Raw genomic sequence first — 15,380 nt, forward strand, 5'->3', positions numbered from 1 at the left:
TCAGTGTTATGGTCATAAGGAGATCTTTCACAGCTGTTTAGTAAAAAACACAACTGAAATGCTTAATGGGAGAACTTTGGTTAAATAAATTAGGATTCATTTATATAATGGAATACTGTGTTGCCATTTCTGTAGACAAAATTTTACCATGGGAAATGGTCATTGTATAAAAAAACCCTATAAAACAATATAGGATACTACTTTTGTTTAGGAAAAATATGATATATATATATATATATATATATATACACACACACACACATATATATAACCATATACACATCTCATACACTCAGAGGAACTGGATTTTTTTAAGTTCCCAGCAATTTTAAGATACGTTACTACTTTAATAATATTTTTTCAGAAAAAACCCCCACAAACCCACTACCACATTAATATTTTTCACCAGGCATCCTGCCAGGAGTAATTTCCTCCAACCCTTTCCAGACACCACGAGACCATGATTATGACCAGCTTCTTTTGTACAGATGTGGGACAGGAGCACAGAGAAGTTCAGGTACTTGTTGAAAGTGACAAAGCTCGTGTTAGGCCTGTACCTGGGGGTCCTGGGCTTTCATCACTCCTTTACAGTACCCTCCACATCAATGTACAGATTGATTGCACAGTGCACCCAGATTTAAAAATACTAAAATGTTGGGGAGGACACACCTTAGAAATGAGTAAGTTATTAACATGTATGAAGAGAAAAAAAAAGACTCAATGTCTGTACCTCCAAAATATTGTTGTTAGAGTATCTCTGTGTAGTGTGACTATGAGTGATTTTAATGGTTTTTCTTTTGTTAATCTGTAGTTTCTGAAATTTCTATTATGGCCATATGTAATTTTTTATAAAATTAAAATAAGCCTAGCAAAGTTTTGACTCTGGAGAGGCTGAGGGTACCATGCAGCTATGTGACAAGGTGAGTGAATTCTGGTCCTAGGTTGTGAGCCATTTAAAAATTTTTTAAATGTTTATTTATTTTTGAGAGAGAGAGAGCGTGACAGAGCATGAGCAGGGGAGGGGGTGGGGCAGAGAGAGAGAGAGAGAGAGAGAGAGGGAGACACAGAATCCAAAGCAGGCTTCAGGCTCTGAGCTGTCAACAGAGTCCAACACGGGGCTCAAACCCACAAACCATGAGAGCATGACCTAAACCAAGAGTCAGACACTCAACTGACTGAGCCACCCAGGCACCCCTGTGAGCTATTTAATAGTAGAACCGGAAGTATGATACTGTCAAGAGATCACTGCAAGGCCCTGACCTTCAAATTTCAAAGCAGAAAAAGAGCTCACTCTAATGCTCTAAAGTCTGCTCTAAAGCCAGACTACTGGTTTGTTGTTTGTTCTTATGGTTGTTAAAGAACATATTCAACAATGTAAAATCCTGCCGGAAGTGGGCATCATAACTGGCAATGCTGAGACAGAATGTCCGATGGTTCAAGGCGGCATCTCAACTTACAGCCGAAAGCAATACAAATGCTGCCATTCAGATTTAGACACCCATCCCCATTCACCGTGTCCTCATTCTTCATAACTAATCTAACACCAAGGCCCACTTATCTTTCCAGTGCCACCTGGCTTCTTTTGGCCATTTTCACCACCACTCTGGTAGACAGCTTCCTAAATTAGATGTGCTGCTTCTAATTTCTTTAGTTAAAAATCAATTCTAATGTGATCGATATGCCAATTCAAAGAATGATCACAGCATCAATTTAAAAAAGAAGTGGAAAAATAGCCCATTCAGATCATAAATTATACAAATGGAGCAAATGGAATACTATATGATCATTAAAAGAAAAAAATCTGAAGATTATATAGGAACACGAAAAATGTTTATATTACGTTAAGAGGAATAAGGATACAATACTGCTTGCATATTATGAATACAATTAAGCTTTAAGAGAAACGGTCAGGAGAAAATATCAAGTAATCCATCAAGATATTAATTAGCTTTTTAGGATTGTAGGGGATTTTATTTTTTATATTCTCTAAAAATAAAGTCTGCAATGTATTAGTAGATTCAAGTGGCACTCAGCATAGAGGCTGGGAAGGAGATTTGGTGATCAGGCCATGGTGAACCTAAGAGAACAGTTTCAGTGGAGAGGCAGTGGAGGAAACAGATTCGAGAGGGATGGAAAGAAGTGAAAACAGCAAGCTTGAAGTACATGTTTTCAAAATTTAGAGGAGACAAAAATGAGATCAAAGCTTAAGAGGAAGCAGGGTAAAAGAAAGGTCTCTTTCAAATGGGGCTCTGTCATTTTTGTAGGGGGAAAGGAAAAAGTCAATAGACCAAGTGAAGATACAAACAGGTGAAGGAGTCCAGGAGGTGGATTGAGAGCTCAGGCTGGGGGCGTGGTCGGGCACACCACGGCCAAGTCCCAGCTCTGCTATTAAATTATCTGTGTGACTCTGTGCAAGAATTTTAACGTTTCAGCACCTAACCGTGGTTGCTTTTCCGGGTTGTTATGCAAATTAAACAAGAGAATACCTACCAGGTGCCCTGTACGATTCCTGGAATGAAAAAATACTACTGCCTATTATTTGTTGAGTCCTTCCATTAGCCTTAAAGAGGGAACAGGGGGATAAAGAAACAAGGGCAGAAAAGCCAACACACAGATAGGAGGCTATAGGAAGAGGGAGAGATTATGACGGTGGATAGAAGATGGAGAGTTCATAATGTATTGCAGGACATGAAGGGTCCCGCTCCATCCTTACTTTGTGGTTATTCTGTGTTATCGTTTACTAATAGCATCAGTTCTCTTTTTAAAATTATACCAAACGTAAATAGTACAATATTTGAAAAGGACTAAAAATTGGGTTGTGATACATACCGGTACTTTCATGAAAGTTCTTATTATTAATTATTATACATAAACCCATTTCAGGGTAATCCATTTTGTAACTGTTGTCCATGTATATTCCAGAGTCCATTGATTTGCTTCCATGGAAGATCTTTCTGCTTGGAAATCAAACAGTTTACAAAGCTAGAAAGGCCAATGCTGCTGTTCACATCAATACAACTTTTATAACACAGATGAACAGTTCACATTTGTTGGGTGAATGTTAGGCTGTGTGCTGCGGGCCTTTCCTGATTTAAATTTCACAAGAAACCATTTTACGGATGAGGAAGTGACTGTTGTGAGGCTAAGTAATGTGCAGATGGTTATGCAGATAACGTGTCAGGACCGAGGCCAAGAGCACCTGTTGGACTTCAGAGTCCAGGCTTTTAATCTCCACATTTGGTTTTCCTCTAAATTGTATAGAATTTCATCACAAACATTTTATGCTTTAAACATTTTAAATTTCTTGTAATGTTGTGAGATATTTTACCTTTCAAGGTAAGAGCAACGTCTTAAAAATTACCCTGAAATGCTAGGAAAGCAACAAAATGCATATATGACTTGAAGCACAATATTTACCACAATTCCTAAATTGTTCCTTAAATGCCATGAGTTAAACAAATTAATAGTTAATACAGAAAATCACTGTTGTAAATAACTGGAAAATACTTGTCTGAAAGTCGCTAAACCTCTGTTAATCCTAGATCAGGGTCAATAAACTTTTATTTTTTTCCAAAAGGGCCAAATATCAAGTATTTGAGGCCTGCAGGTCATACAGTGTTTTTTGTAGCTCCTCCGTTCTGCTGGTGAACATAGCCCAGGACAATATGTAAGTCAAAGTGTATGGCTACATTCCAATAATACTTGACCAAAATAGACTGGAAGCCCAAACCCTGATCTAGCCCAAGAATCAGTAAATACCAGGTCTAGGAACAGCCAAACCTCAATACCTAAAGTGCATGTACTCATGCCTTTAACCGGGGAGTATTTCATTACATGCAATTACATGCAATTCTAAAAACATTGTTGGAAAAAGATGAAAATAGTACATGAAAGCAGTCAAGGTCAGAAAGGAACTATTATATTTAGCTAGAGGTGAAGATCCCCACATTTTACAGGTGAAAAAATCAACACTCTGAAAGCAGACTGACTTGTTGGAGACCATATAGATAATGGATCCCAGAACAGTAATTCTCCACCTCCTGCTGCCTCCTAGGAGGCAGTAGGATAGCCAGGCTGGGGGAGCTGGGGGAGCCGGGGGGGGGGGGGTGCCTGATAAAGAGCAGAGACTCAAAAAACCAAGGGATGTGAGGATAACTTAGCACAGGACAAAAACGACCTAAATCTGTTTTGGGCTCCCATGCAATTTGCTACTAAATTATATTCTAGGGGCACCTGGGTGGCTCAGTTGGTTAAGCGTCCTGACTTCGGCTCAGGTCATGATCTCACAGTTCATGAGTTGAGCCCCGCGTTGGGCTCTGTGCTGACAGCTCAGAGCCTGGAGCCTGCTTCGGATTCTGTGTCTCCCTCTTTCTCTGCCCCTCCCCTGCTAATGTTCTCTGTCTCTCAAAAATGAATAAAAACGGTAAAAAAAATTATATTCTATATGATATGAAAAGGTAGGAAGATGCATGTATCATTTAAAAAGGTTTTTAAAAAAATCCCCAAACCCTCTAAAAGGAGAGTGCATTTCAAAAGTTTAGTTTCGGGGCGCCTGGGTGGCGCAGTCGGTTAAGCGTCCGACTTCAGCCAGGTCACAATCTCGCGGTCCGTGAGTTCGAGCCCCGCGTCAGGCTCTGGGCTGATGGCTCAGAGCTTGGAGCCTGTTTCCCATTCTGTGTCTCCCTCTCTCTCTGCCCCTCCCCCGTTCATGCTCTGTCTCTCTCTATCCCAAAAATAAATAAACGTTGAAAAAAAAAATTAAAAAAAAAAAAAAAAGTTTAGTTTCTAGGAAATCTCCTTAGTGAAACAGACACCGCTAAATCTTTATTGGTAACCTGTTAATAGTTCTGTAATACTCTTATTTAGGACTAAAACTACTACTTCCCTGGGTGGTCCAAAATAGTAGTATCAGGTCTCAGAAAGAAATTTTAGAATTCAAGTTCTCCAAGAGATTGCAAATGGATAATGACATGAATTAAATTAATAGTGTTTTGAGTTTTATCTGTTTTCTTTCTCCAACATCTGGTTATGGGAAACATTAATATGTAAAATATTGCAAAAAGACAGAAAAACAAAGGGTACAAGATCATCTAAAACCAGGCAATTCTTCCCTAGACTCGGAATTGTCATTTCATTTTAGTCTTGTCACTCAGAGATAAACACAACACCAAAAATCTCCCCCAAACACAGAAGCTCTCATCCTGCAGAAGGATTTAGGGAAGCACAGAACCATCCAGATTTGCAAGTTCTGCCCTTCCTGTGGCGTCCCGCTTCCAGGTTGGGGTCTCTGACTGTGGGTCAGGCACTGTACCTCGTCTTTCCCCCCATCCTCCCCATAGTTTCGTGAAAGTTTGATTTTAACAAGATTCAGGGAGGCTAAGTAGACATGTGGAGCCACACAGCTGCTGAGGTAAGGAGCTGGCTGGGTGTCTCTGGTTTGAAAGGCCTTTCTGTTTCCTTGCTTCTCAAAGTTCACTGTGTCACATACATGTGCCTTTCTCTGATTATAAAGATAGTATTAGAAATACTCACGTTTCGGAATTTTTAATGGATTTTGCATCCACTGAGTTTTCACTGTTCTCCATGGGTACTTCTAACTAGAATATAAAGATAGGAAGTAATCAAAATCTGTCTTTATATGATCACTGCCTCCTCTTAATTATTCCAATGATGGTTTCTCCAAATTAATGCTTTATATGGACATTTTCACATTAGCGTTACCCCTTCCCCAGCTTCACCTCCTCTGTTAAATGTTTCTGTGAGTCAAACCTGAAAACAATGATCCCTTCTAAAAGTATGTGTAACGGAGCCCATTTCTTGGTCTCTTTCTTTCTTTTTTAAGCGAGCTATGAAGTCCACACAGTATACAGGGAAGAAGCATGTGGCTTGATCAATTTTTACATTTGTACACCCTCACCCGACCAAGGTACCAGTTGCAACTTATTGCAACAGAGCAGGTCATTCATGGATAAGAACTCAGTTTTCTAACAATACCATCAACACAAAACCCAGAAAGTCCCCATCACAACGGTATACCTCACATCATACTATTCTACGATGCTTTAGATTCTTGAGAGATACAGCACCAAGAAGTCCCAAACCTCCATATAATCTTTATTCTGAAACTGGGCTTGAGAATCCCGACTTCTCGTTTAGGGTGGTGGGGTGGATGGCCTGGGAAACCAGGAAGTAAGAACTGAAGTTTCTGCTTTCATGCTTCCATCAGACAATTCTAGCCTACCTTATGCAGTGCGCAAGTCCTTAACAATCAAAGCACTTATTATACAGCAGACACTTGTGCTGGGCATGTGACCTTTTCTCTTCCCGACACTCCTACAAGTCAGGAAACTCTGCTTTTAGCGATTAAATGACTTGGTCCACAGTCACAGAGCTAAGTGACTGAGGCCCCTTCCTTCCCACTCTGCTCTGAGGCCTCCGAGGAAGCCAGGTCCTTACTACTTGTCTTCTGGAGTTCTCCCATGCCTTCTCTAGCCTTCCAGAAGTAAAGGTACTTCCCATGGCAATCTGCCTCCTTAAATAAAGAAGAGAGAAAAAAACAGGGCCCAAATTTCTCAACTTTCTCCAGCCTCTAGAAGCCCTGGCTATCTCAGAAATTCTAACCAAGGTACAATTTTAACCTAACTCATATGCTAAAATCAGGAATCTTAAAAGAATATACCAGCCCATCAGCAGGACTTACTCAACCACAGAGCTTATATAGAAAGCCTTAGCCTCCCTTCCCACTTTTAAATTTTAAAAAGTGTGATAAAACATACATAAATTTACCATCTTAACTATTTTAAGTGTATAATTCAGTGACATTACGTATAGTTTCATTATCGCATAACCATCACACCATCCATCTCTAGAACCTACTTTTTCATCTTCCCAAACTGAAAATCCCTACCAAAGCCCGCCCCTTTCAAGGCCTCCTAAGAGCTAAGGAGACTTCTTTTGTTCTCCAAAGTTAAGTTCCTTCCTGCCTTCTCCCTAAATATTATATGCCCCTGTGGTGGGGAAAGATGGAGACAAGAATATGGAGGAAAGGAAGTGTCACCATTTCAATTCAACCACAGAGGAGGGTAGCATTTCACCTTCTCTCAGAGCCAGTCTTTACTTTGCATTTCTAACAAAGACTTTTTGCTTTTCTACCATCTTGTTTCCTACAGGCTTTCTACAAAACCACGGGAGGATAGTGATGAACCCTCTTTCAGTAAGTAAGCAAATATTTAGTGAGCACATGCTTTGTGCTAGGTACCATTGTAAGTACTAGGACAGAGTAGAAGACAAGGCAAAGTTCTTACCTTCAAGAAAGTTTCATCCTAGAAAGGAAGAATAGTTACAGATTGATGGTAAGATTTCTGACACTAACTGGAACTCTGAAGAAAATAAAATAGGGTAAAGTACTGGAGAGACTGGGCGTATGAGCTACTTTAGCTAAGGTGGTTGGAGAAGCCATCTCCGAAGTGACATTTACATCGAGATCCAAATGACATTGAGGCTATCCTTGCCAGAGAAGGACCCCGAGTACAATGTCTCTGAAAGAGTTTGGTGTATTCGTGGTACACAAAGAAGACTAATTTCACTTAGTGCACGGTCAAGGGAGGGGAAGGGAGGGGAGGGAAGGGAAGAGAAATGGAGTAGGAAAGGTGAGATCACATTGGGCCCTCAGGAGCTGAGAGCAGCTTGGGTTTTATTCTGGTTGCAAGGAGAAACCATTGGTGTGTTTTTAAGCAGAGGAGGGAAGGAATGCTTTCAAAAGATCACTGTCACTGCTGAGTGGAGAATTAACTGCAGAAGACTGGAGCACAAACACATAGGCCAATGGAAAGCCTTAAAGAATAGTTCTAGAAAGGGATGATGATGGCTTAGACTAGAGTTGAACAGTGGATGTAGGCAGTTAAGAGTCTGGAATCGGAGAGATCAGTGCTGGAGATACACTGGGGCACTCTGGTATTTAGAGAGCCAGTAGGAGACTAAGGTGACTGCAGCAGGGGCAGTATCAGAGGAATGTCAGGAAAAATTCTCTAACACTTGGAAATGGGCAAAAGAAATTACTGTATATCATTTCAGTGTGGTGCTGGCCATTGTCAAGAGGAATCTTGACTTTATAGGGTGTCTTTTTTTTTTTTAATTTTTTTTTTAACGTTTATTTATTTTTGAGACAGAGAGAGACAGAGCATGAACGGGGGAGGGTCAGAGAGAGAGGGAGACACAGAATCTGAAACAGGCTTCAGGCTCTGAGCTGTCAGCACAGAGCCTGACGCGGGGCTCGAACTCACAGACCGTGAGATCATGACCTGAGCCGAAGTCAGACGCTTAACCGACCAAGCCACCCAGGCGCCCCTATAGGGTGTCTTTTGACTGACCTTGTAGTGTGTAGGTTATTTTACAACTCTGTAGGAAGATAAGTCATGGAAAATGGATGGTCATGCAAATGATTCTTGTCTATAGCAACAAAAATGAACGTGTCTTTTAATGATGCAGTTGGTTTTGAACCTGTAGAAAAGAGGACCCTTTCAAATGATGTATTACTGCCCTATAGGATATTAACCAGTTTTGCTTCTATTAGCAAATTCATTTCATTATACCTAATTGTCTATGTTTGTTCTTCCAATTCTCCTTTGAACTGGTCTTAATATCTTACTGGTTCTATTATTAATTAAAATATCTGGTGCACCTGGGTGGCTTAGTCGGTTAAGCATCTGACTCTTGATTTTGGCTCAGGTCATAATCTCACAGTCATGGAATCGATTCCTGCATCTGGGCCTCCTTCGGATTCTCTCTCCTTTCTCTTTCTGCATCTCTCCAAATTGCACGTGTACGCTCTCTCTCTCTCAAAATAAATAAACATTAAAAAAAAAAATGCTTTAAAATATCTGACACATTTATTTTGCATTTACCCAACAGCGACATTTTATACTTTTCAAAGATCATAGTTTAAAAGGATCCATGTTGCCGCAGAGGGTTAGGGAGAAAATGGGAGAACGAAAATGAGTAAAGATAACAAAAGTGAGTAAACAGTTTTGCAGTGAAGGGGAAAGGAGAAATGGGATAGGAGCTGGAGGGGGACAAGGGGGCAGAGATTTCTTAAGTTGTTCGGTTTTCTTTTTTTTTTTCTTTTTTTTTTTTCAACTTTTTTTTTTTAATTTATTTTTGGGACAGAGAGAGACAGAGCATGAACGGGGGAGGGGCAGAGAGAGAGGGAGACACAGAATCGGAAACAGGCTCCAGGCTCTGAGCCATCAGTCCAGAGCCCGACGCGGGGCTCGAACTCCCGGACCGCGAGATCGTGACCTGGCTGAAGTTGGACGCTTAACCGACTGCGCCACCCAGGCGCCCCAAGTTGTTCGGTTTTAAAGATAGGTTATAGAAGGCATGCTTTCATGTTGGTGAGACTGATCTGTGTAAAGTGAGAAATTAATAGGGCAAGAGGAGAGAAAGTTCCTGAAGGGATGAAAGGGTTTGTGGATGTAGCTCACATGTGGGGAGGTGTCAGTCTCAGCTAAGAACAGGAGACGGTTCATCTGCCATGATGGGAAGGAGGACACCCCGTGTAAAGAGATGGTGAGTGTGATAGAGGGAGGATTAGGTACTTCCCTGGGATTGCTCCTATTTCCTCTATATTTAGATCAGCCATGAGACAAGAATCCCAAAATGTCCTAGCTGTATTTTTGTGCGGACTTACCCATGTATTTGAACCAAGTCATACCTAAAACCAACCACGCACAATATGAGGAGAGGTGTGTGAGATAGGCATTCTCATACACTACTGGAAGGGACGTCAACTGGGATCATCTCTTGAGAATATCTTGATATGTCCTCCCCCCTCAATAAATGCTTTGAAGTTTGGCCTGGTAAAATCATACTTCTAAGAATGCAGCCTAAAAAAATAGCCCCAGGGGTTGGTGGGGGTGGGGAGGGAAGGATACGCATTTTTCAACAAAATATTGAGAATATCGAGAACTGAGAATAGTTAAGTTGTGGTATATCCATACACTGGCTAATAGAGCTATAAAACTTAAAACAATGTTTTTTTTTTTTTTTTTTTTAATTTGGAGAGAAAGTGCACACGGGAGAGGGGCAAGGGAGAGAAAGACTCTTAAGCAGGCTACACTCAGCCCTGGTATAAAAGTTTTTTAAACAACTTAGCAGGGGGCACGTGGGTGGCTCAGGTCATTACTCACAGTCATGGGATCAAGCCCTGCATCAGGCTCTGCACTGAGTGTGGAGCCTGCTTGGGATTTTCTCTCCCATTCTCTCTACCTGTCTCTCCCCAGCCCTCTCTTAATCAAAATATATAAACAGTACAAAAAAGTACTTATCAATTATATATCAAATGCTTATAATGTAAGGCTAAGAAGATATAGGTTACAGGGGTGCCTGGGTGGCTCAGTTGGTTGAGTGTCCAACTGTGGCTCAGGTTGTGATCTCACAGTTGAGTTCGAGACTTGCATCGGGCTTGCTGCTGTCAGCACAGGGCCCGCTTAGGATCCTCTGTCCCTCCCTCTCTCTCTCTCTGTCTCTGTCTCTCTCTCTCTGCCCCTCTGCCACTCATGCTTTCTCTCTCAAAAATAAATAAAACATTAAAAAAATGCTTTTAAAGCTGTATAAAATAATCTCCATCAAAGCAAACACAAGAAAAAGACTCAAAGTAATTATCTAGCATCTTTACATATTAACCTGTTAACTGTGGCTATCTCTGGGGGATGGGATCATTGGCAACTTATTCATTCCTTAAAATTTTATTTTCTATTTTTTCTATGATATCTGTATTGTTTAAAAAAATTTTTTTAAATTATTTTATTTATTTTTGAAAGAGACAGACCATAAGTGGGGGAGGGGCAGAGAGAGGGAGAGAGACAGAGAGAGAGAGAGAGAGAGAGAGAGAGAGAGAGAGAGAGAGAATCCAAAGCAGGCTTCAGGCTCTGAGCTGTCAGTACAGAGCCCGATGTAGGGCTTGAACCCACGAACCATGAGATCATGACCTGAGCCAAAGTTGGATGCTTAACCGACTAAGCCACTCAGGGGCCCCTGTACTGTTTTTGTTTGTTTGTTTGTTTGTTTGTTTATTTATTTATTTATATTAATTTATCTTGTAAATCTTTGTTTAACTTAAATTTTAGTTAATTAACATACAGTGCAATATTGGTTTCAGGAGTAGAATTCAGTGATTCATCACTTTTTTTTTTAATTTTTTTTTTAATGTTTATTTATTTTTGAGACAGAGGGAGACAGAGCATGAACAGGGGAGGGGCAGAGAGAGAGGGAGACACAGAATCTGAAACAGGCTCCAGGCTCTGAGCTGTCAGCACAGAGCCCGACACAGGGCTCGAACTCACGGACCGTGAGATCATGACCTGAGCCGAAGTCAGACGCTTAACTGATCAAGCCACCCAGGCACCCCAGTGATTCATCACTTACATACAACACCCAGTGCTCATCACAGCAAGTGCCCTTTTTTTTTTTAAATGGTGTATGTTTACTTTATTTTATTTTTTAAATTTACTTCCAAGTTAGTTATAATACAGTGCAACAGTGATTTCAGGGGTAGATTCCTTAATGCCCCTTACCCATTTAGCCCATCCCCCCTCCCACAACCCCTCTAGCAACCCTCTGTTTGTTCTCCATATTTATGAGTCTCTTATGTTTTGTCCCCCTCCTTGTTTTTATATTACTTTTGCTTCCCTTCCCTTATGTTCATCTGTTTTGTCCCTTAAAGCCCTCATATGAGTGAAGTCATATGATTTTTGCCTTTCTCTGACTGACTAATTTCGTTTAGTATAATACCCTCCAGTTCCATCCACATAGTTGCAAATGGCAAGATTTCATTCTTTTTGACTGCCGAGTCATACTCCATTGTGTAAATATACCACATCTTCTTTATCCATTCATCCATCGATGGACATTTGGGCTCTTTCCATACTTTGGCTATTGTCAATAGTGCTGCTATAAACATTAGGGTGCACATGCCCCTTCGAAACAGCACACCTGTATCCCTTGGATAAATACCCAGTAGTGCAATTACTGGGTCAGAGGGTAGTTCTATTTTTAATTTTTTGAGGACCCTCCTTACTGGTTTCCAGAGTGGCTGCACCAGCTTGCGTTCCCACCATCGGCGCAAAAGAGATCCTCTTTTTCTGTATCTTCGCCAACATCTGTTGTTGCCTGAGTTATTTTTGTGTATGGTGTAAGAAAGTGTTCCGGGTTCATTTTTCTGCATGTCGCTGTCCAGTTTTCCCATCACCACTTGGTGAGGAGACTGCCTTTATTCCATTGGATATTCTTTCCTACTTTGTCAAAGATTCGTTGGCCATACGTTTGTGGGTCCATTTCTGGGTTCTCTATTCTGTTCCATTGATCTGAGTGTCTGTTTTTGTGCCATGTATTATTTTTAAAGTTAGAAAACAGTAACAAAGATCATTTCTACTATGAAAGTAGCAATCCTTCCTTAACTGCTCTGTGCCATGTTCTAGTCTCCCTCTTTTTCTTTCTCTTTCTCTTTCACACATTGAAAAAAAAAATGTATCAGGTACAGGAAACCTCAAATGTCCTTGAACCCTAAATCTAGAGACCAAACTGCCCCATGCAGGCCAATTCTAAGTGGGCAGACTAGAACTCAAAATAACTATCCGTCCATAATTTTTTGCTAAAAAACAAAGTTGTGGTTAATTTGATGAATTGAGAGAATAGTTACAGAGTGGCTAGCAATTCTGAAAACATAGGCAAATATATAATGATTTATTGTTGTATTACAATCCATACGAAAATAGTATTATATATGTTTCAAGACTTTATGGCCAGCCTGTAGTAAATCTGGACTGAAACACAGTGGGAAAGAAGACTTAATAAAAATAGAAATTTCTTGGGGCGCCTGGGTGGCTCAGTCGGTAGAGCATCTGACTTTAGCTCAGGTCATGATCTCACACTCTGTGAGTTCAAGCCCCGTGTTGGGCTCTGTGCGGACAGCTCAGAGCCTGGAGGCCGCTTCAGATTCTGTGTCTCCCTCTCTCTCTGCCCTTCCCCTGCTCATGCTCTGTCTCTCTCTGTCTCAAAAATAAATAACAACATTAAAAAAAAGAAAAAAGAAATTTCTTAAGCTGAACCCTGAGCTCCTGCCAGTGTCCTTTCTGGCCCCCAGGGTTTGTCTCAAATTGGCCCTGTGAATGGGTTTTCCAAATGTACAGTATGTGCTCAGGAACCCCTAAATGCTGGTAGGTTCCCGCATGGGACTGAAGCCCTTAAGAGATCCTGTCAAACACTTTGGCCAACAGTGCAGTGATTCTTAGACTGAAATACTAATTTCTAACAACCTTTTTGTCTTTTGCCAACAATAAGCTGTGGGATGAAACTATTCTATCCTTATAGAAAGTTTTAATTTAAATAGTGACCAGCTTTCCAGAGTTTTAAAATATTTGGCTTCTTGGTTCATATCAGTGTTAAGATTTAATTTAAATAATAGGAGACTTTTATGTAGTTACTTCCTTTTCACTGAACTTTCTTTTTAATTTAACTTAATGTTTTTGGAGAGCAAGAGTACGCAGGTGCGGGAGAGGGGCAGAGGGTGAGAAAGAATCCCAAGCAGGCTCTACACCCAGTGCGGAGCCTGATGTGAAACTTGATCACCACCCTGGGATCATGACCTGAGCCGAAATCGAGTCAGATGCTCAACCGAGCCACCCGGTGCCTCTACTGAACTTTCTCCGACCAAATCATTCTTAAAAGTTACAGTTTCATATAGATCAAGCTTAATACAAATAATTGTAATTTATTAATATCTGATATTAGGCATGAGATGTACGATCTTGTTGCAGTAAAGGCAGTTGGTGGCTGAAAGGAAAAATATGAATTCTTTAGAGTAGGATTATAGTATTTGATAAGGATTTCTCAGGAAAAAATACTGTAACATGCTTCATGGCTTTTGTTACCAGAATCTGAATACTATACATTGTGACAGTATCAGTTGACCTTCATATAGTATCATAAATTTATATAATGGTAAATAAAATCCTCACTGCCTCAGATTCGTGCACATTTGTTCTCTCCTTGTCACCATCTGCTTTTTCCACGTGAAAGTAGCAAATCCACACTCTTGGGATCAGCGCTGTGATTCTCACAGAACTTACTAATGTGTCACATTTAGCATTACCTCACCTCCATTAGCTAATGCTTGGCTGAATATAAATTATTCTGAGGATGGTGATCTCATCTTGAAGGAAAAAAAATGATCCCTCAAGGGAAACATCTAATGCTCTAAATGATAACAGAAGTCTATGTTCTTAGAACATTTTCATTTGACAAAACGTAAGTGGGAAGATAAGAAGGATTTAAAAAATATATCTCAGTGCAGCAATGAACTTAATACTAATTGTTTCTGTGTACTGATGTTATTTTTTCCCACCAATTCAGGATGCTGCTGCTCACAAAGTAGAGTTTTGAATATATATTAGGTCCTAGAGAAAATTTAAGTGGACCAATTGGCATTAGATGGCAACTTGAATGTGGGTCTTAGGGTCACTTCTCAAGTTCCTCGACTCTTTTAGCATTTGCCACTGAAGATACAAACAGATCTTCAAGTTTAAAAACAGGTTTTCAGTATAAATTTGCTGTCACTCTGAAACAGATATTTAAACATTTCACACTGTGTTTTCCTAAACAAGTGAAGAGTTGTAATGTTTTCCTATTTATATTGTGGTTAGCCAATGAAAGGGACCATCATGTATTGCAATAATACAGTAAAGCAGAGAAAGTCATCTACAGTTAAGGTGCAGAATGGAAATTAATTTCTAAAATTGCAATTTCTATATGAAGTTATGAAGTGTTATGTAAAAGCCCACAAAACTCTGTTATTAAAAATGAATAGTTTGAAAGTGTGTCTACAGCAGAGATTTCCGAATAAGATTTTAAAATAGTATAAACAGTTTGCTAGATTCCTACTCAGCTAACCTGTCCCCCATCAGTAGGTTGTTCCTGGGGGCTACCCTACAAGGAAACTGAGGTAAGGGATAAAGCCTGGTCTCAAAGGGTTTGAAATCTCAAAATGAGACATCAGAATGAATACTGCTCACTTATGAATCAACTCCATGAATCTATCTAAAAAAAACAAAACAAAACAACACACTGTATTTCTGATTAGTTCTTCCAATGATGGTCTGAGACGTTAAGATCCCCATTTTACAGTTCAGCTGACTGAGGCTCAGAGCAGTTAAGTAACTTAAGTGGCAGAGCCAGGACTCCCACTCTTCTACGTGACTTACTACCCTATAGGACACTATTCATAATTTTAAGACAGGAAACTAAAATCCATAACCTAGAAGCTCTAATTAAGAAGCAGCAAAGAGCATAAATAACATGACAGAAACTGATAGCAGAGACCCAGA

At 40.2% G+C, this 15,380-nt stretch overlaps 1 protein-coding gene and 1 long non-coding RNA gene across 5 annotated transcripts in view; one reads left to right on the top strand and one right to left on the bottom strand.

The window, feature by feature from the left end:
• The window catches only part of CASP3 (caspase 3), a 32,664-nt gene that overhangs the window by 13,601 nt on the left and 3,683 nt on the right, over nt 1-15,380 (bottom strand). The window contains exons 1-3 of one of the 4 annotated variants that reach the window (XM_040489910.1): nt 6,457-6,473; nt 5,533-5,597; nt 2,830-2,957 (exon numbers count right to left, since the gene is read on the bottom strand). In XM_040489910.1, the coding sequence (XP_040345844.1) occupies nt 2,830-2,957; nt 5,533-5,585 (181 nt within the window). In that variant the 5' untranslated portion in view covers nt 5,586-5,597; nt 6,457-6,473. Of the gene's footprint in view, nt 1-2,829; nt 2,958-5,532; nt 5,598-6,456; nt 6,670-15,380 lie in introns of those variants that run through there. The other 3 variants (XM_040489907.1, XM_040489909.1, XM_040489908.1) reach the window with 3 other exon arrangements.
• LOC121039676 (uncharacterized) lies at nt 1,912-12,898 on the top strand. Its single transcript, XR_005794927.1, has 3 exons — nt 1,912-2,022; nt 4,519-4,522; nt 12,888-12,898. It is a non-coding gene; the product is annotated as an uncharacterized LOC121039676 (long non-coding RNA).

This window comes from Herpailurus yagouaroundi, unplaced genomic scaffold (assembly GCF_014898765.1).
Source record: "Herpailurus yagouaroundi ecotype Mexico unplaced genomic scaffold, PumYag 181, whole genome shotgun sequence".
In the NCBI taxonomy this organism is placed as follows: Eukaryota; Metazoa; Chordata; class Mammalia; order Carnivora; family Felidae; genus Herpailurus; species Herpailurus yagouaroundi.